The 21,162-nt window shown below is 34.9% G+C and overlaps 1 protein-coding gene and 2 long non-coding RNA genes across 3 annotated transcripts; 1 reads left to right on the top strand and 2 right to left on the bottom strand.

Moving 5' to 3' along the window:
- Positions 1 to 3,045: 3,045 nt before the first annotated feature.
- On the bottom strand, positions 3,046 to 5,693 carry LOC141656719 (putative F-box/LRR-repeat/kelch-repeat protein At1g11620). The gene is made up of 2 exons (XM_074463725.1): positions 4,347 to 5,693; positions 3,046 to 3,387 (listed from the first exon to the last, which is right to left on the bottom strand). The coding sequence occupies exon 1, from the start codon at positions 5,534 to 5,536 to the stop codon at positions 4,352 to 4,354; it is 1,185 nt and encodes a 394-aa protein (XP_074319826.1). The 5' UTR covers positions 5,537 to 5,693; the 3' UTR covers positions 3,046 to 3,387; positions 4,347 to 4,351.
- Positions 5,694 to 6,369: 676 nt separating this feature from the next.
- On the top strand, positions 6,370 to 10,910 carry LOC141655899 (uncharacterized). The gene is made up of 3 exons (XR_012548227.1): positions 6,370 to 6,846; positions 8,727 to 9,887; positions 10,022 to 10,910. It is a non-coding gene; the product is annotated as an uncharacterized LOC141655899 (long non-coding RNA).
- Positions 10,911 to 19,736: 8,826 nt separating this feature from the next.
- Positions 19,737 to 20,950, bottom strand: LOC141655900 (uncharacterized). Its single transcript, XR_012548228.1, has 2 exons — positions 20,185 to 20,950; positions 19,737 to 20,022 (listed from the first exon to the last, which is right to left on the bottom strand). It is a non-coding gene; the product is annotated as an uncharacterized LOC141655900 (long non-coding RNA).
- Between the last annotated feature and the right edge of the window lie 212 nt (positions 20,951 to 21,162).

Raw genomic sequence — 21,162 nt, forward strand, 5'->3', positions numbered from 1 at the left:
CATAATAATATCCTATAGAATATTATTTATTAGGATATTATTATGATACCCATAATAATATCTTTCCTAATATATTATATATTAGGAAAGATATTATTATGGGTATCATAATAATATCCTATAGAATATTATTTATTAGGATATTATTATGATACCCATAATAATATCTTTCCTAATATATTATATATTAGGAAAGATATTATTATGGGTATCATAATAATATCCTATAGAATATTATTTAGGAATATGCTTGGAGTATCCTCCAAGACAGTCTCCTATATATTGTAACCGATCTCATTAATAATAATCAAGTCATTCAATTATATCTCTCTTCTATTATTAACAATTTGTTTTTTTATTTTCTTTTATTTTGTGTTTGTCATTGAGTTGTACGTACTACGAGAAAGTGTACTATGTTTCACACTATCATCACCATATATAGTAATTGTATGCTCTTCCTCATGTTTCTTTGATTTGTAACAATAAATCTAAAGGCCACTCGATTATATTATTATATATTGTGTTGGCTTTTCATTTTTTCTTTTGTTTCCGTCTTTTATTGGTTGAGAAATGAAGAAACCACCTTCGCCTTTGAACCTGAAAATCAGTGTGTACTTACGCGGGATAATTTAGATTGACCTGTTGGGCTAGCAACCCAAGTCCCGCATGGAAGAAATAAAAGAGTCTTGCATTCTTCATAAGAGGCACCCACTTAGGGTTGGCAAAAGCTGAGCCGGTCCGAGAAATCCGATCCAACCCAATGTTACTACAATTCTTTTCTTTATTGACGAAATTACTTTTAATTTTAAAAGGACGGGTTGCTGCTTGGTGAATTAGGCGAGGAGGCAGAGAATGGACTATGGTGGTTTCATTTCGCGCTTGGATTTTGGCGTCGGGTTTGCTGCATCAAAATGGGGGAGCAGCACGACGGTGCTCGAGATGGTACGAAGGAGCAGAATAAAATTGCACAAAATCAAATCGAAAGAATTATGCAATATTATATATTATGAAATGTAACTTGAATTATTTATAACCTACTTATTATATTTTTGTATGTTAAATAATTACCATCTTTATACATCTAATAAACTATAAAATTTAATAAAATTGCATAAATTTTAAATTTAATATATAATTTTACGATGACAATAATTAATACCATAAGTGTCCATGTTTATACTAATTAATTATTTTATTTTAAGGAAATTGATCATCTTCTAATCTTCTATAAATATTTAGGAAAATTATCAAGCATCTTCTTTCTTTTAGTCTCCTTGAAATTGACCATCTTAATTAATTAATTTATTTTAAGGAAATTGACCATCTTAATTAATTATTTTATTTTAAGTAAATTGACCATGTTTTAGTCTCTTACAAATGTTTAGGAAATTACCAAGCTTCTATATAATTTAATTTTAACCCAAACTATATAATATTTGCATTGAGATCCCTTAATCGGGTCCATCACACGGTGCTATTGATTTAAAACTATATAGTATAATTAATTTGTATAACTTTCTTTAATTACATTGAAGTCCCTTAGTTTCTGGATTTAATATATAGTATTGATTGATTGTTATTTTTCCCAACTAGAGTTCGACCTGAACTGACCCGACCCAATCCGTGATCCTATATTGACTCAAACCGATGGATGATCCGATAATGAACTAGCTTAATAATGATGTAAATAAGACTAAATTGACATTCATCTTGATTGTTTTCACTCAAAACTAAAACTAATACACATACACATTGTTTAAACATAAAATTACTCATCAAAACTAAATATATAAGATAAAATATACACATTGTTTAAACATGAAATTACTCATCAAAAACTAAATATATATAAGATAAAATATAAGTTGATAACCTAATCCGATACTGACCCGCTAATGACTCGACCGACTTGCCACCTGTTGGCTGTTGATGACCCAACCCGAATATGACCTAATATAACCCATAACCAACCCGAACTGTCATTGACCCGACACAACCCGAACCCATTTTAACCCAACCCAAATAACCCGATTGCCTCCTCTATACCCACCCACACTATCCATATGACCCTATTTGAAAAGAAGCACAAAACCAAATTCATAGGGCCCAACTCAAAGTGAAGGAATGGTCACTCGTAAAGCCCAAGACATTACAACAAGATCCTAACATTCCATAATATATCACAAATTCTCGTTATAAACGAGAGATATTCATCTATAGTTATAAACGGACTAAATATCCAACCACTTTAAGCATAAGAAATAGTGAAAAAAAAAATAGTTTTAGGTTCCGATCTAAGATCAAATATTTCGGGTTCAGTCCGGTGCGAGCAAAAGTTTTAGGTGTAGTCTACCGTCCACAAAAAAATTACTTTTGGTCTTCAGCCTGGTCCTGTTTGATCTGGTTCGGTCCAGACGCCGAGTCTTAGACCGATGCTCACCCCCAGCTTAAACAACACTAGAAATTAGCCATGGGGCAAAGTGAGACAGGGGAAAGGGGGATTATAACTGCGAATCCTTATTTTTTTTGAGAAGAGCGAATCCTTATTTTTTGTGAAGCAACTTTTAGGAAGTTTAGGTCTTTAGGAGGAGGAAAAGGGTCTATACCTACTCTAATGCTTACATTTTCAGTTTCGTAAATGACTCAAGTGTTCTATTACTCACACAGTAGTCCTCAACACCTAAGCTAAATAGTGAGTCTGAGGGAGAAACGTACGCATAGCGAGCATCAATTATTCAATATATATAGCTTGTGGGTGAAAATAAGAGGCTCAAAGAAGAGCCAAGTCGGAAAGCCTGACTGTTGTCATGTTCACAGGTTGCGACTTGTGTTTGTCAATAGAAGCGGAGCCTAGAGGTATATCGCGTTACAGTTATAGCCACCAGCAACCAATGCAATGATTCCTGATCAGGAACCAATGAACCATATAGCGTGGTTGGAAAGAATTCTCGCTAGATGACAGTTTACCTGGGGTGCATTCGAAATTCATATAATAAATGACTTTCCTGCATGCTCATTAACCACTAAACAACGAAACAAACTAATGAAGCCAAATTAATAGGAAGTGAAAAACACTTGAAATTTGGAGTTTCAATAGTGTACTTGAAATGGTCATCAGAAGTGAATACCAAAAACGGAAATAATACTGCCTTAATCCCAGTTAACACGAATCATCACCTGAAGCAATCAATGCCCGATAAATGGATAGGAGAATATGATCCGAAAAAATAGTGAATTTACACGTAAAAATAAGGAAGTCATACAATGCTGAGGAGCACTAGTGAGAACCATGATAAGAATTTATGTGTGAATGATGACAGTCACAATCATAGACTGGTGGGCTGGTGGCTTGATGAATAAACTCTCTGATAAGCAGGATCATGCATTCTGTCAATAAAAACAAACTCAGAGATCAGTGATCTTGGTCTTTTATGAAGTTCTACCCTACTTGCTAAGTTACTTAAACACAGCTACCAGTGTCGGATAAACAGGATCATGCATTCTTCTAAGTTAGTTATACTCGGCTACAGGTATGGACACGACAAGTTGCCGAAGTGTTGGGTATGCCCGAGACAGATATTTACAGAAAACATGTTTTAGGTCTAAGATGAAGGTCGAGTTGTGGGTAATGCGACACGCCACCATAGTGAAGTGTTGAAGTAAAATGACCTAGTGCGTGAATATAAGAAGCTGAAAGTTAACATCTCAAGAAGTAAACATTACCTAGATGATGAACATGTTACCTATCTTAATTTGCCTTGTCACACATAAAATTACCAGTTGCAGATTGCACCATTGTGTTACTTTGATTTACGACTTCTCTAAAGTAATGTTGAACTATGACTTAAGTTTGTTACTGTCTACTGACACTCAAGATTAAACACTTCTCAACTATGCAGAATATAATCAGATTCCAACTTGGCAATTAAACATTGAAACAGCCTATAGCTAGGGTAAGGCTGCGTACATCTGACCTCTTACCCCTCAATTTGCGGGAGCCATTGAGGCACTAGGGTAATGTTCTTGTTTTACTGGGATGGAACCAAACACATGACACATGTAGCTGTGAAGGAAATGACATCCAACTTTGTAAAGGCAAATGCCAACAAAAACGGTGCCAACAAACTATCATCTATGTCATGCAAAGAGTCGAGCATATTGGACATGGATCACAACCCGAAGCCAGAGAAACGCAGCATAGATAGAGAGGGTAAGTGCAAACTATTGTGCTCCCTAATTTGTAAGCATGGATCAACAGAGGGGATAATTAATTGTTATCCAAATTCAAGTACACAGCTAATTTAGACATCACATAAGAACATAGATAGAGAGATGGATATTAGAACCTGTTCTATTCCTGCATCCCGGAAACAGCAGAGGGCGATACAAGGCTTGGAACATAACTCTTCATGTCAATGAAACCTTCCCCTTTGAACTTGAAAAGTGGTGTGTATCGTTTAGGCGAACAGTTTGGATTGACTAATCCTAGTTCCCGCTGTCCTACTTGGACAAAAAACTTGCCATCCCTTGTAAAACCGACAGCACTACAACACGAACCTAAATCCAAGTCCCTGTAAACTCCAATATAATCAACCTGTCCACTTTGCTTCAGCATCGACACGCTGACATCACCCCGGTCCGTGACCCTGCTCATAGACAAACACCCTCCCATACAACACAAGAATCTAACCCAGCCTATATACGAATCACCCTGAACCAGATTCTGAACAATGTCGAACCGTTCAAACCCTAAATCAAAACCTAAAACATCTTGCTCATACTCACCACCTTGCCTATACACAATCCAATACAAAGTTTCATCAATCAACAATCCAGCTGACAATGACGCCCCTCGAAGAACATACTTACAAATCTTCTCATCATAAACTTGTTTCCACTCCTCGTTTCGCAACGAAAAAACATGAACCAAGATCTCACTAGGGTTTCCCTTTGACTCACTCATCCTTACAGCCTTATAATCATCAACACAAGACACATATCCAAATCCCCAAGTACTATTTTTGCAATTTTCCAACGATGGACATGAAAACTTTACCCATTGATTTATAATAGGATTCCAAATAATCAAATAACCTAATGAACAATATAAACACAATAATCCATTACATGAACCAATCACCAAGATCTTATCTTTAGGCAAATCATCAAAATTAACATCTAATTTAAACAAACCCTTATTACATTCATCAACAAAATCACATTCATTATAAGTGTAAATGAAATAATCATTTCCTGATTGAATTAACAAATTATGAATTATGGGATTAAATGATTGATAAAAAGGTGAAAAATTGAAATGGGTATTTCCAAAATAAGGAGAAGAGAGAGTTGAGTACCATTGTTTGGAAATTGATTTACATTGAAGTAAAGATTTGATGGGCAATCTTGTTATGATATATTGAGTGATTAAATCATGAGGGAGGTCCAATTTATGAAGAAATTTTTCATCTTTTTCATTAATTGGATCATCTAATTGAAGATTATTATCCAATTTGACAAGCATTCTCTCCCTCATTGATGTGATTGTTACTATTAATTTCTACCTATTTTTGAATGCTCCATACCCCATTTATCCTCACTCTCAACTTGCAATTTGCAACTTGGGATAGGTTATTGCGGGATATCATCAAGCTGAAATTGTAAGCGAAGGAAAAATAATGGAGGACTAGAGGAGCAGCAGAGAAGCAAAATACTACTAGACCTGATAAACAAGTCAATCGGGTCGGGATTCAGGTGGACCACTTCGGGTTAGATCAGCTCGGGTTTGTCATATTATTGGGTTAGTTCGAGTTCGGGTTATTTTCGGATCAATGATTAAGAGAAAAAAAAAAGTACATTTAGTATTATTATGTATTTTTAGTTAAATTTTAATTATTGATTATTTATTTTAACGTAAATAATATTAAGTATATGATTAAGAAAGATTAAGTAAAAGAAATAGTAAAAGTATATCAATTTTTCTAGGTTTTTTTTCATAAATTAAGCTATAATGTTATCTCATTAGCATTTTTCAAATTTTAAAAAAATATTATGTTACGGTTATTGTAATTTGGTAAGAATTAGTTTGATATATTAAAAGTATAACTAGTTTTATGACCCGTGCAATGCACGAGATGTTTTTCGACTAAGAAATTGAAAAATTATTTAAAATTCTACTTACTCGTGAAAGGATTACCTATGAATCTATGGTATATATTTTATTCCTACATCTATACACCTTACATAAAAGTGAGTAAGGAAAGTTACTATTCACAATGAACAGTAACAAGGTGTATCACTTTGCTTATTTTTCAACAAAAACGCACCGTTCGCCTTCTTTGTGTCTCTCACCTCAATCATCCACGGCTTCCTCGCATATGCTCTCCGCACTTCTCTCTCACACCGTTCTCTCTCTGAAATTTTGCTATTTCCTCTCTCCTTTATTAATCAAACCTCCTTCTTCACCTCAAACTAATCTCACATATGGCGACCTGACTGGATCTTGATGCTAACCTGATTAAAATGAAGACAATATGCATGATCAGTGAGAAACTTCTTCCACAACCTCTTTTGCTACCTTGGGCGATTGTATCAATATTAAGCATGATTCACGTCTTGAAGGTCACATCTGGACGACATATATGGTAGCTTTACTCTTCTTTGTTGTGATTTGTTGGAGAATTCTTGTTTATGTGATTGCTTATGTGATGCGTTCAACGATTAAGTGGAGTCGATGTTGTTGCTGCTCAAATGAACAGTACCAATAAGATGTGTTGATTGCTTTTACTTAGGTCATTCCATTCCAGCACCTCACTTCCCACTTTCCTGCCTCCTTGAATTGAAAAGGTAATTTTTTTTTCATTCATGTCAATTTTATTCATCGGTTTGCTGTTTGATCTTGTTTGTTTATTTTCTTTTATTACGATCTATTCTGATGTTTTTAGTGGTGGAACGTATCGTATTTTTCATTAATGGGGTTTAATTCACGATATTTTTTGTGTGATGCTCGATTTTCTAATCCATCGTTTTACAAATCAAATGTTATTTCCATGCTTCTACTTTAAAGTTCCTTCCTTCTCCCACACCTTTTACTTGTTAATATGTTACTGAGATTATGAATCGTCAAATAATAAGAAACCCATATTTATCGGCAAATATGGTCACATCTTTATCAAATATCCCCGTGCAAGGTTTAATTTTTAAGTTTCTTTTGTAAACTGTTTGTAAAAAACTTGGGGTTTGGATTGAATTTTAAATGGGTGTGTTTGATTTTGCTTGCCCAGATCTGTTAATTGTTGTTTTTCTATTCCTGATAATAACAAGAACATCTCAGTTAACATTTTTTTCATTTTCATTTTCGAGGGTTTTATTGTGCGTTCTTCTTAAAGTCCACCTTTTGTTTGTATAACTTATATATTTTTTAAATGTTTTTTAAATGAATTAATGCGAATTGGGCGTTTTTCTTTGATTAGTCTTGTGTGAGGTAGGCAGAAGTTGTGTGAAATGGTCCAAATTACGAGAAAATCATGCTCATATTAGTGTAAAAGTAGTTGTCAAAGAATCTGTTTCACAGTATACTTGTGCAAGATTGCCCTGTACAAGTATTTGGGCTATTCGGTTTCTGTCAAGAAATGTGTGGAATTAGTGAATTTTGTGGCTTTGGTGGGGTTGTGGTATGTTTAGCCATTTAGGAACTGTATAATGATAGGGTTCTGCTGTTTACGAATTGTATAATGTTCGATTTTTTTGGATTTTTGTTGTTGAAGTGCTGGTTTGATGAAACTTGGAGATATTAAGGTTGTGTAAAACGTATTTGAGAAAGGGTGTTAGTTGAATTTTATGGATATTGTAGGTTTTGGATTCTGGCTTGATGAAGTTCAATTGTTAATTAGTGTGCGTTAATGGAGTCATCGAGGTTGGATAAAGGTTATTAGTCGAAATTGAGGAATGAGGTTTTTGGCTTTTCCATTGTGCCATACAAATTCAATTAGTAAAGCGTAAAACCACTGGTTGCTCTTTGGTTTACAATCATGTTGCAATTCATAAAAAATGAATTTCGGGATGTTTTGGGATTTTTTTAAAGTTAATTTGCAGTAGAATCTGACACAAATCCTGTGAACCACGAGTTATTTTCAAACACCGTATAGACAGGTTTTGGTTTTGTGTTACTGGTGGGATACCTTGATTTGCTTTATACGATTATCCCTGCCAAAAAGCCATGTTTATTATCTACTCTGTATGTGAATTTTTCGTTTAGAGTAACACTATAAATAGACAAATTGAGGGACTGGTGGGAGGGAATATATGAATGCTTACTGATTCTAGAGTAACTTGGGGAAAAAGGGTTATTTTGGGGGAGCATTGGATGTTGTACTAGACTACTAGGTAGACAACATAGGAGCCGGTAGGAGTAGAAAGATAGATCGGGAAATAAAGCTCTCTGTCTAGCGTATATACTTGCTTTAAATGTCTCGGTATTAACTTTGATGACATAAAAGTGAGAGTATTAACCACCATACTTTTAAACTTTGCATTTAAAAGTTTACGGCTATATCTTAAAAACGCGCTCCTTAACTTTCTAGGCTATGATAGTTAATCTCTTGTGATGCGATTGTCTCACCTGTGTTTCTTAAAGACTTCTTGTTTTTACTTTCCGAATTTTCCAATATTTTGTTTACTTTTACCTATCTAATAAGCATGGATCTTTGACTCATGGAAATACTCAGGGTAGAGCCCTTCAAATCTTATCTTGTGTGTGCCTGCTCATGATCTGAAGCGGTAAGTATTTCAAGTTGGCTAAGTATATACCACTCGCTCTGTTACGTTGTATTGAGGTCATTATGACTGCATTCTGCATAAAGTGTTTTAAGTATGTCTTGAAATATATGAAAGGTTGTGTTTTTTAGTAGTTAGTAGTTAGTACATAGTTTAAGTGATTAAATGGAATTACCGAAGAAGTAAAAAAATGCAGTGGTATCTCGGGCTTAATAAAACAGACACAGACCATCATCTTGAAACATTCTCATTTTTGTGTGGGTGATTTTTTTATCACATACTTCCCATGGTCTTTAGAATACTAGCTTAGGCTATGCTGTGATGAAATTTCATGTTGGATAATGTATTTTTTGCGACATTGGGTGTGATTGGTGCATGCTTGACCGATGGTAGTTTTGGGGCTAGAAAATTGTACCGATGGCTTTTCTCGAGTATAATGGTGTTATTATTTCTATTATCTTCGAATGTTCATATGGTGCCAAATGTGAATGAGCTTGGAAGTTTGCAAGTGCAGTATATAATGAGACGAAATTTTGTTTTTGTTGGTGTTTGTGGAGTAGTTGGTATTGCGTATATCAGGGTTTGTCTGCTTTTCCTAACTTAACAAGAGATGTAAACAATGACCATGACATTCACTTTCGAACTGGTTTCAATTTGAACTATTGTCATTTTTAAGCATGCTGAAATAAAATTAATTAGCTTTTGCGGTGTCCAACAGATATGTTGCAACTCCGTTGTTCCATTGTTCAAGAACAAGTGTATCTCATCCTCTGTTATTGATGTCATTGTCATTCTTGTCAGTTATCACTCTGACAATTATCTTTACATTGCAACACCATTGTTGTAGAACGACGCTTTTCTGATGTGGCTATACGAGAGAAACAATTTTACAATTTTGAACGTATATTAAAGTTTTCGTATATACATTTCTACAGTCTATTGCATATAAACCTTATGTATGAGATTCTTTTTTTTTTTGGCTCGGAGTAACACTGAGGACACTATGAGGGTACCGCCCTGAATGTTGGGAGCAAACTGACGACAAGCTGCATGCATTTGTGGCCGAAGCGGGAGCAGAAGGCATAATAGCTGCTATCTCCCAGTTTCTCAAGGTCAATCTCAATTTAAATTAGTCACCAGCATTTGGGCTTGTGTAAATACATCATTGTTTGAAACCGCGAATATGATGTGAAGCACTGAAATGAATTATACTTAAAAAGAATTTTTCATTTGCACAACTTGCCAGGAAACAGATGCAAATATTAATTTTTCTTTTCCGACTCGGCATCAAGTGGAGGAAGAGGAGGAGGTTTAAGGGAAAATTGAGAAAAGGACGAGCAGGATTATAAAGAGGAAGAGGAAGAGGAAGAGGGGAAGCAAAAGGAGGAGGCGTTGAGGCAAGGGAAGGACGAGGAAGGAAGGAAAAGGGAAGGAGGTGGAAGAGGAGGAATAATTTTCTAAAATAAGTTGCTTTGGGTGAACATTTGCCTTTGGGATAGTTAAACTGACTGCGAAATAGTAGCAAGGTGTTATCATATTGGACAACATTGGGCTTGGGATGATTCATTTAGTTTATGTTGGTGGAGTAGGGGAAGGGACATAGGAATGAGGAGGATGAAGAGGAGAGGAGTGAAAGAGGAACATGGATTGGGGGGCAGGAGCATAATGGGAGAAGGAGGTGAAAGGGAATGAGGAGGTGGTTTTGATCTCGAAGGGAAAAGGGAAAGGCAGAGGAGGAGGAGGAGGAGGAGGAGGAGGAGGAGGGGAGATCGAAAGAACAAACATTGCATTTGTTACATCCAGCAAAACGTTTAGTTCCGAAAAGGGAAAGCACAAAAGTTGGCTTTACACCATTGGCTTGCACCTGTAAGCTACACATAAAGGGGGATGAAGAGGAGAGGAGTTTCATATAAGGGGCAAAAGTTTGATTGCTCTTCAATGCTAGAATCGCAAATTTGTCGATTTTTTCTATCACATCATTGTTTGAGGAATGAGAATTAGTGAACCAATAACTTCCGAGATGTGAATGTTTTATATAAATTGGATGTAAATTTCAATTGTATTGGAGTAAATGTATATGATTTTCAAGGATGAGCTTATGAGAAGAGGTGGTCAATGAAGATCGACTCATTTACTTTGTATTGGACTTAATTGTATTCACCAACCTACATTGTTTTTTAACTTAGAAAACAAGACAAGTTCAATCATGAGACAAATAACCTAATGATAAATTTTTGTTTAGAAAATTGCATCAAACAAATCAAACTAATAGAGTTGTAAGTTTATTTAATTTTGTTAAGTGATTTATTATATATATCTTCAATCATTTACGATTGACAATGGTAACTATTAGTGATACCAAGAAAATATCATCGAGTAAAATGCTCATTACATTCTCTGCTTAATTATATACAAATGCATTAATGAAAAGAATGACCACAACACATACATAAGAAAGATATTGAACTAAATCGATTGAAATATCTTGGGGTATCGCGCGCAAAGCGCGCGATACAACAACTAGTATTTCCTAAGTATTGACATCTACATGAATTACAACATGATCGATCACTCCGATAAACTAATTTCATTGCGGTTTAAACTCTCCTAACTTAAATTATAGTTAAGGTTATTCGTTAAACCGATAAATTAATTGATATTATTATCAACTTATCTACCAAAATAATCTCAAATCAGTTCAGGTCGTTCACAATCTTTTAATGTCTATTGTCAGAAGAAGATTGTTCTTTCCGCTATTGGGTTATCTTTCAAACCTTGGCCATGGTAATCAAGTTTTAAGCTTTTCAATTGTTAACTAATGTTTTGAAAAACGTCTGACTCAATGCTTTTATTCGCCGTATTACACCCTTTCTATAACACATTAATGTTACACCTATTATTATGAGGACTCTAGACAGCTTGATAACAAAGTGCAATAGAGATTTAATTTTATACCGATCTTTTAGTTTGCCATATGTATATCACATACTTCCTGCGTCCCGGTCAATAGTTATCTATTACTTTTACCACAAAGACCAAGAAAAGGTCACAAAAAACTTCCAAAATGGGAAATAGATAAATATGATTGGATACACACAAAAATAGAAACAGATAACTATTTACCGGGACAGAGGGAGTAACTTTGTGGGTTTGTACTCCTTCCGTCCTAGTCAGTAATTTATATTTGTTTTGTTTTCCTTCACAAAATAAAGCAAACGTAAACAACTCACTGGTACAGAAGAGTAAGGACTTCGCTATTACAAATTCAAGTCTCTAATATTTGTCTGTACTATTATACCATTTCAACTGCTAACTTTTAAGTTTCATGGGCTTGACAGGTTCTCCACCCTAATCTATCTATAATCTATAAATACTATTAAAAGGTTATCCAGAAAAGCCTCTTAATCCACGTGGCAATACAATAAGGCTCCCAAATCCTATATACTCTACCTCCTTCAATTTATCGATATTTCATTCTTGTAATTTAACAAAGATTAAGTATTGAATTAATATCTTCTCTATGCCCAACTCTTCCTATGTCAAGTGACATTTCAACTTCAATCCATATTTATTGGTTTACCACTCTTTGATTTCTTTTTTAGTTAATGCACAATTAGTTTTATGGAACCAGGTGCTATATCAGCAGCAGCAGGACATCCAAGATGACGAAGAAGACACTGCAGCATCCAATGGCATCCATCACAGTTCTAGAAGCTTCCTTGTACGGCTGACACAGTAGATTGACAGCTAGCATAGTTGACCATTGTAACTAACTATTGACCAAAGGTTGTTAGAATTAGTTTGTATATAAACTAATCTTTGTAACAGATTCATTAATTAATGTGATTACAAATTTATTTACTCCTTCTCTCTCTATCAATTCTCTCTCTCTAATCAGTTACAGATATTTTACAATTCAGTGTTTCCACTGTACAACAATGGCGTCCTCAAGCTCCATCAATGAAGTGTTTCTTACTTACACAGCTCCATTTTACATGGTATCAGAGCAGGAATAGCCTGTCTCTGCATATCTTTACTTCAATTTTCAAATTTTTGCATTTTAATCGCGTTTTTCTTCGTTTTCGCTTCCGCTCAAAAAAATTAAATTGATCTTTTCTTCATCATTCTCTTTTCCTTCTGTAATTCTACTCTACTTACACAAAAATGGCGACAGAAACTGTCAATACAGATGCTTCTTACAGTAATCCTTATGACGATCCTACTTTCTTAGCGAACTCTGATTCGCCTGCAATGGAGCTTGGAAATGGGAAAGTTTTCTGGTAAAAACTTCATGTCTTGGAGCAGGTGTGTAGTTATGGCGCTCGGTACGAAGAATAAGCAAGGTTTCTTGACTGGAGCTGTAGCTATGCCTGCATTAACTTCTCCTAAGCATTCTCAGTGGATTCGAAGTGATTATATGGTGCGGTGTTGGTTATTGAACTCAATTGATCCTGATCTCAAGGAGAATTTCATTACTTGTAAGTCTGCTAAGCATCTATGGACAGATCTTTGTGAGAGGTATGGCAAATCCAACGCGCCTTTGTTGTTTCAATTAAAGAAGGAATTAAGGAACATTTCACAAGGAAATGATACTGTTGTTGAGTATTTCACAAAATTAAAGCGTAATTGGGATGACATTGATGAATTAGAAGTCATACCTGAATGCGAATGTGGTGCTATGGATAAGTGTTCATGTAATCTATATAGGAAAATGCTTGATATGTCTCTCATGGAGAAAGTACTCAATTTTCTTATGGGATTAAGTGATGTTTATGAACATCCTAGGTCAAATATTCTTGCTATGGATCCTTTACCACCTCTTAACAAAGTTTATTCTATCATTCAACAAATAGAAAGTCAGAAAATGATTTCTAATATTGTCAATCCTTCACATGATGTGAGTGCAATGAATGCATCTAAATCTGGTAATCATAGTAAAGGACCATGGAATGTATGGAAAAGGGACGAGAAGAAGGAAGATAAGAAGTCCAAAACTGATGATAGGTGGTGTTATCATTGCAATAAGAAAGGACATCTTCCTGAAGCTTGTTTTATCAAGTTTCCTGAATTGAAGGCCAAGTATATGGCTAGGTTTTCTGGAAATGCTGCTGGTACTTCTGGTTTTGGTCAGCAGCAGCAGGAATTTCAGAGTAATGCTTCCACATCACAGTATGTTCCTCAGTATGTCCCACAGTTCAATCAGGGAGCTTCTTCTCATAATCAGGGAGTTTCTTCTCATAATCAGAATCAGAGCTTTGTTGCTGCTGCTCAACATCAGCAAGGAATACAACAAGGTTTTTCACAGCAGCATGCTCCTCAGCAGGTGTCACCTGTCCAGTTTGATCCTGCCATGCTGACTGCTTTATACAATCACATGATGCAAATTCATCAGGCTAAGACTGATTCACTTCTGGATTTTTCAGATGCTTCAGTAAATTTTGCAGGTATCACCTTTGTTGCTAAAAAGGCTTGTGATGCTTGTCAAAATGCTTGGATTATTGATTCTGGTGCTACAGATCATATGACTGGACATAGACATTATTTTGATAGTTTGTATGTCTTAAAAAGGCCAATTTTGATAGGGTTACCAGATGGTTCATCACAATTAGTCACCTCTGGAGGACATATCACACTAGAATCTGGCATTAGATTATATGATGCTTTATATGTTCCTGCTTTTAAACATAATTTGTTGTCAGTAGGCAAATTATTATCTACTACTGGTTTGCTGATAAAATTTCTGGTGGACAAATGTCTGATCCAGGACCCTGCTTCTAGCATTCCTGTTGGTGTTGGCTTACAAGAAAGAGGCTTATACAAGCTCAAGCATAGAGTTGCCAAGTTATCTGCTGTTAATAATGCAGTAGTTTCTACTGTTAGTTGTTTTTGTTCTGAGGCATCAGAATGTAATAAACATAGTAATGTTGATCTTTTGCATGCAAGATTAGGGCATACTTCATTGTCTAAGATGCAGCATATTAATGTTATTCCTTGTAAAGACATGAAGCATTATGATTGTGAAACTTGTTTGCAAGCTAAAATTCATAGGTTACCTTTTGTTAGAAGTACTAGTAGGGCAACTTGTAAATTTGAGCTTATTCATGTGGATCTTTGGGGTCCTTACAAGGTTGCTTCAATCACTGGTGCTCATTATTTTTTTACTATTGTGGATGATCATTCAAGAACTACTTGGACTTTCTTGCTCAAATACAAAACTCAAGTTGTGTCCATTTTAGAGAATTTCTTTGCTCAGGTTGAGAATGTCTATAATTCTGCTGTTAAAATCCTTAGAAGTGATAATGGTACTGAGGTAATTCAAGATAATTGTCTAGGGCTCTTGGCCAGGAAGGGCATCATGCACCAAAAGAGTGTGCCAGGGGTACCACAACAAAATGGTAGAGTAGAGAGGAAACATAGACATTTGATTGAGACTGCTAGGGCTATGATGTTATTTGCTAAATTACCCAAAAGGTTTTGGGGTGAGAGTGTCTTAGCTGCCACATACATAATCAATAAGCTTCCATCTCCTGTTTTGAATTGGAAGACACCCTATGAGGTTTTAATGGGTAAAGTGCCTACATATGAAGAGCTCAGAATTTTTGGTTGTTTATGTTATGCTCCCATTAATTCTGTGACTAAGGATAAATTTGCTTCAAAAGGAAGGAGATGTCTTTTCATTGGATATCCTTTTGGACAAAAGGCTTATAAACTGTTTGATCTAGACAACAAAAAGATCTTTGTAAGCAGAGATGTCATTTTTCTTGAGAATAAATTTCCCTACCATAATCAAAAGAATGAGTCTAGCACAGATTCTTACAAATTTCCTGTGCATTCTGTCATTGATGATGATATTATTACTAATAGTCACACTCCAGCTGTTTCTCCTGCTCAGCAGAGAAATACTACTATTCATACTACAAACAATACCTCTTCTATTCAAAATAATACTTCTTCTATTAATGAAACAACCACAAATTGATACTACAAAATCCTACTCTTTCTACAACTTCTGAATCTAGGCAATCAGTCAGACATAAAACACTCTCTTCTAGATTACAAGGGTTTGTTATTCCAAATAAAATACAAAAGCTTATACACAGAGATACTGTCTCTGCTTCTTCTGCCTTGACAGCATCACTTAATGCTGTTATTCAGACTTTTGAGCCTTCCTCTTACTCACAGGCAAAGAATGATCCAAACTGGGTTTTAGCTATGACTAAGGAACTCCAAGCTTTGGAGGACAATGGTACTTGGGAGCTTGTTTCACTCCCAACTGGTTTTAGAGAAATAGGATCAAAATGGGTCTTTAAGGTTAAGTTTAGGCCTGATGGTAGCGTGGAAAGGCATAAAGCCAGGCTTGTGGCCAAGGGATATAGCCAAGTAGAAGGGAAAGATTACAAGCATACTTTTTCCCCTGTGGCCAAATTTGTCACAGTAAGGATTTTCTTAGCAGTAGCTGCAGCTAAGCAATGGCAAATCCATCAGTTAGACATTAATAACGCCTTTCTTCATGGGTTCCTTGATGAAGAGGTGTACATGCTTCCACCTGAAGGGTATACCAAGGCATCACCAGGCCAAGTTTGCAAACTAAAGAGGTCATTATATGGGCTCAAGCAGGCTTCTCGACAGTGGAACATTGAGCTCACTAAACTGCTTTTGTCCCACTCTTTTGTTCAATCCAAGAGTGATTACTCTTTGTTTATTAGAAAGGAAGAAGATCTTGTGACTATTGTACTTGTTTATGTTGATGATCTTCTGATAACTGGGAACCACAAAGCTTTTATTCCTATTCTCAAGAGATCTTTAGACCAAGCTTTCACTATTAAAGATCTAGGTCTTATCAGGTATTTCCTGGGATTAGAAGTCTTGCAATCTTCTGAGGGCATCTTTCTGAATCAGAGGAAGTATGTATTAGATATTCTAAAGGACACGGGAATGCAAGATGCAAAATCTGTTGAATTCCCACTTCCCAGAGGTCTGCACTTGTCTACTGACACTGGCAAACCACTTTCTGATCCTGAGTCTTATAGAAGGTTGGTGGGTAGATTACTATATCTGAATCTGACCAGACCAGATCTATCTTATGTCATACAGCACCTCAGCCAGTTCTTAAGTGTTCCCAGGGAGCCCCATTTTCAGGCTGCACTTCATGTAGTAAGGTATCTCAAGGGTACAATAGAAGCTGCTCTCTTCTATCCAGCAAATAATACTCTTCATTTGAAGGCCTATTGTGATGCTGATTGGGGCTCATGCTCTTTTAGTTGCAGATCTTTAACTGGTCATTGTGTGTTCCTTGGTGAATCACTGATCTCATGGAAAACAAAAAAAACAAAAAACTATTTCTAAAATCTCTGCAGAATCAGAGTATAGAGCCATGTCATATACTGCTTCTGAAATTGTATGGGTGCAAGCCTTGTTGCAGGATTTTGGTGTTACAGTTGCATTACCTATTCAACTCAATTGTGACAATAAAGCTGCTCAGCACATTGCAGCCAACCCAGCGTTCCATGAAAGAACAAAGCACATTAATATTGATTGTCATTACATTCGAGAGCGAATTCAAGAAGGATTAATCTGTACTAATCATGTAAAATCAAGTCTACAATTGGCTGATGTAATGACCAAGCCCCTAGGTGCTCAACAACATCATTTTTTGTCTTCCAAGTTAGGATTGCTTTTCACTCAAGTTCATGAGCATCCAACTTGAGGAGGGGCTATGGAACCAGGTGTTATATCAGCAGCAGCAGGACATCCAAGATGACGAAGAAGACACTGCAGCATCCAATGGCATCCATCACAGTTTTAGAAGCTTCCTTGTACGGCTGACACAGTAGATTGACAGCTAGCATAGTTGACCATTGTAACTAACTATTGACCAAAGGTTGTTAGAATTAGTTTGTATATAAACTAATCTTTGTAACAGATTCATTAATTAATGTGATTACAAATTCTATTTACTCCTTCTCTCTCTATCAATTCTCTCTCTCTCTAATCAGTTACAGATATTTTACAATTCAGTGTTTCCACTGTACAACAATGGCGTCCTCAAGCTCCATCAATGGAGTGTTTCTTACTTACACAGCTCCATTTTACAAATTTCAAGGGAATGAAGATCAATTTTGAAATGTATACATTGTGTGAAGTGATAATGCAAAATCTATATAAATAAGAAGTACCTACATTTCAGATTTCACCCTATATTGAACCTCGGGTGGTTTCTAGTATTTGAAAATATGATCTCTACATCTACATACATATATACACGTTTTTTAGGTTCTAATAATTTCATTTAGTCGATGTGATTTTTCTCTTCGATCATAATAATTTCATTTAGTCAATGTTATGTTTCTCTTTGTTTTAAACTTATATTAAACGACATACTATCATATTGTAGTAAGCAATTTAATATACTTTTTTTGTTTAATTATAGCCATGTTCTTTTTTAGTTACGTACATATTAGAAGTAGATATCTCATTGATGTAATTTCTGATTATGAAAGCTTGGAATAAGTTTTGGAGAATTGTTCTTTCAATTTCTCCTCAGTATCAGTTTTTTTGGTATGCCACAATTGTTTTTAAGTTTCTATCACGGAGTACGTGGTTACATTTGTTATTTTGATATTTGTAGTGTTCATTTTAGTATATAATTTGACCAAAAGGATTGAAGTTGAAATGTCACCTGACATATGAAGAGTTGGGCATAGAGAAGATATTAATTCAATGCTTAATCTTTGTTTAATTACAAGAATGAAATGTCGATAAATTGAAGGAGGTAGAGTATATAGGCTTTGCGAGCCTTATTGTATTGCCACGTGGATTAAGAGGCTTTTTTGGATAGCCTTTTAATAGTATTTATAGATGTTATCTCATTAATAGCCTTTTAATAGTATTTATAGAAGTTTTAAATCCCATGATTTTAAATGGGCAACCAAACAAGCCCTAAGTGAAAATTGACCCAAAAACCTAACAGTTCTGTATTTGATTACACTACTACTTTTTCTTTCTTAATAATTCGATTTTTATAATGTGAATTTTTAAATATAAAAAAACAATTTGACTTCAATTGTATTTCGGCTTTGCTAAGCTTTTTACATTCCTTGTTACTTATTTTTTTTTTTTAAATTGTTATTTTAGCTGTAATTAATAGAATTAATTGACTTATAGAACTTTTTGGATAATGGTGTAGCAAATGCATCACCATTGTAATGCATGGCCTCGCTCATGAGTACAAGTCCGGCTACCTGTATATTGGCGCTTGACATTGTTGCAACTATGTTGATCTCTTTGTTGGTGATTGTATGTAAAAGCTATAACTACTTTTTAATCGAAATAATTTGAATTTTACAAATTAAACTTAAAATAATTTCACTAATATTCACAATTTGTTATTCAGTATCACTTATGATTATGACTAGGGATGGTGCACCCGAATTCCGTTTAGATCCTCGGATTCAGATTCAACAGGCCAGTTCTGAATCGCAAATCGCAATAATTTGGATCCAGTTGATATGGATATGAATCGGATCCATATGTATAGAAACGGATATGAATATGAATCATATATATGCTCAATACCCAAATCCTACCCGAGATCTATTTCTATTTTATTTTCTTAAAAAAGAAACATTAAGTAAAAGAAATAGTAAAAGTATATCAATTTTTCTAGTTTTTTTTTCCATAAATTAAGTTATAATGTTATCTCATTAGCATTATTCAAGTTTTAAAAAAATATTATGTTACCGTTATTGTAATTTGATAAGAATTAGTTTGATATTTTAACATTTTAGCTTTAAAATTTGTATATTATAATATAAAATAAAAGAATTATATGTTAAGCTGCAGTATGACCCAAAAAAATATTCTTTAAATATTTAAAACATGATTTTCTATTATAAAAAGGATATGAGATAAACCTAGATCGAAACTGATATGAGAATTTCAAATTCCGAGGGTTCAGATGTGAGAAACAAATACCGTCAACTGGCCTTTGATTTATTATTACAAATCAAAGAAACAAAAACATGAGTATGAGGCTATGAGGATACAAGTACTCATAGTACGTACAACTCAATGACAAACATACAAAATAAAAAAAAATAAAAAATGAAAAAACATATCACACAGTCACACACACCTAGACACACCACAATAAATATTTCAAGAGGGATTACATTTTCCTTCAACAATAATACGCATAACGCATGCATGTTAAACTGGAACTGCAGTATTGTCTCCATCGGTCGAGCCCTGCATGTAAAGTGTGAACAACGAATCGTAAATCGTAAATCGTAAGATTATAACAATTTCATAACATAATAGAAAATGAGATATATTGTAATGGAAAAAAAAACAAAACAAAACACAAAACAAAACAAGAGTATGATTTGTATGAAATGAGTACGTATGTACCTGATAGGGTAGAGGCAAAGGTAATGGTAATGGTAGAGGGAGCATGATACTTGGCTTCAGGTCATTCATTTGGGAAGAAACATCCATCCTTGCTTGAAAACGGTACGAGATCGAATAACTTGTATATATTATACTGAACAAGACTATGATTATTTGTATGAATGAATGTGATGATGTATTTCTTATTTGATGGTATGAATCATTTCGTATGACCCTATTTATAGAGGCTACGACATGTATTTGATGATTAAAAATTTGTGTATTATTGTTTGATAATTACATGTTTCACATTAATAACAAGCTATGCACTACTTTGTGCGTGAAATCAGGAAGACAACTACTAGTATGCATTTTTTGTGCTTCTACACCAACAATACAGCTGGAAACGAAGTTGTTATTTGTTCTATTTGACATTTTCAAAGGATATTGATCGTCATACGTATCTCGATAGAAACCTAATAAACAAAATATATAAATGAGGTTTTTTTCGAGCGATGTACTAGTATCCAAGTATTTTGAAATGGGCGGTGCAATGGCAATGTCAACTTCCTGGAAATAATGAGAGAGGGGGGCTGGTCTAGATAAGGGGGTTGGTCTCCCTCTTAGGTCAGATGCATATACGAGTATATGACTTTGGTTTAAACGGATTTGAAAAAGGCTTGCACTACCAAGTTATGAAATTCTTTTATGGGGGACACTATGGAAAAGAGTAAACACAAGGGATATGAAAAAGTGGAATGAGATGACTTGGGAGGAAATGACCTGTAATTTTTTATCGTAATTGATTAAGAAGCTATATTTTAGAACAAGATATCTTATTGGCCTCTATAATGGATAAATGCAAAGATCATGGATGGAGAAAAGGACTATATATGCAAAGGAGTCTTGGTGCGTGATACTAGAACGCTAGTTTTTCGTGTTGAAAAGGATAAATTGTTTGTTTTTTCTATTCGTTTTTGTTGTATTTCTGTCTCTTGT

This window comes from Silene latifolia, chromosome 5, assembly GCF_048544455.1.
Source record: "Silene latifolia isolate original U9 population chromosome 5, ASM4854445v1, whole genome shotgun sequence".
Classification (NCBI taxonomy): Eukaryota; Viridiplantae; Streptophyta; class Magnoliopsida; order Caryophyllales; family Caryophyllaceae; genus Silene; species Silene latifolia.

Coding starts and splice junctions, on each gene's coding strand:
- LOC141656719 (XM_074463725.1), bottom strand. CDS start 5,536: ATGAGGGAGAGAATGCTTGTCAAATTGGATAATAATCTTCAATTAGAT.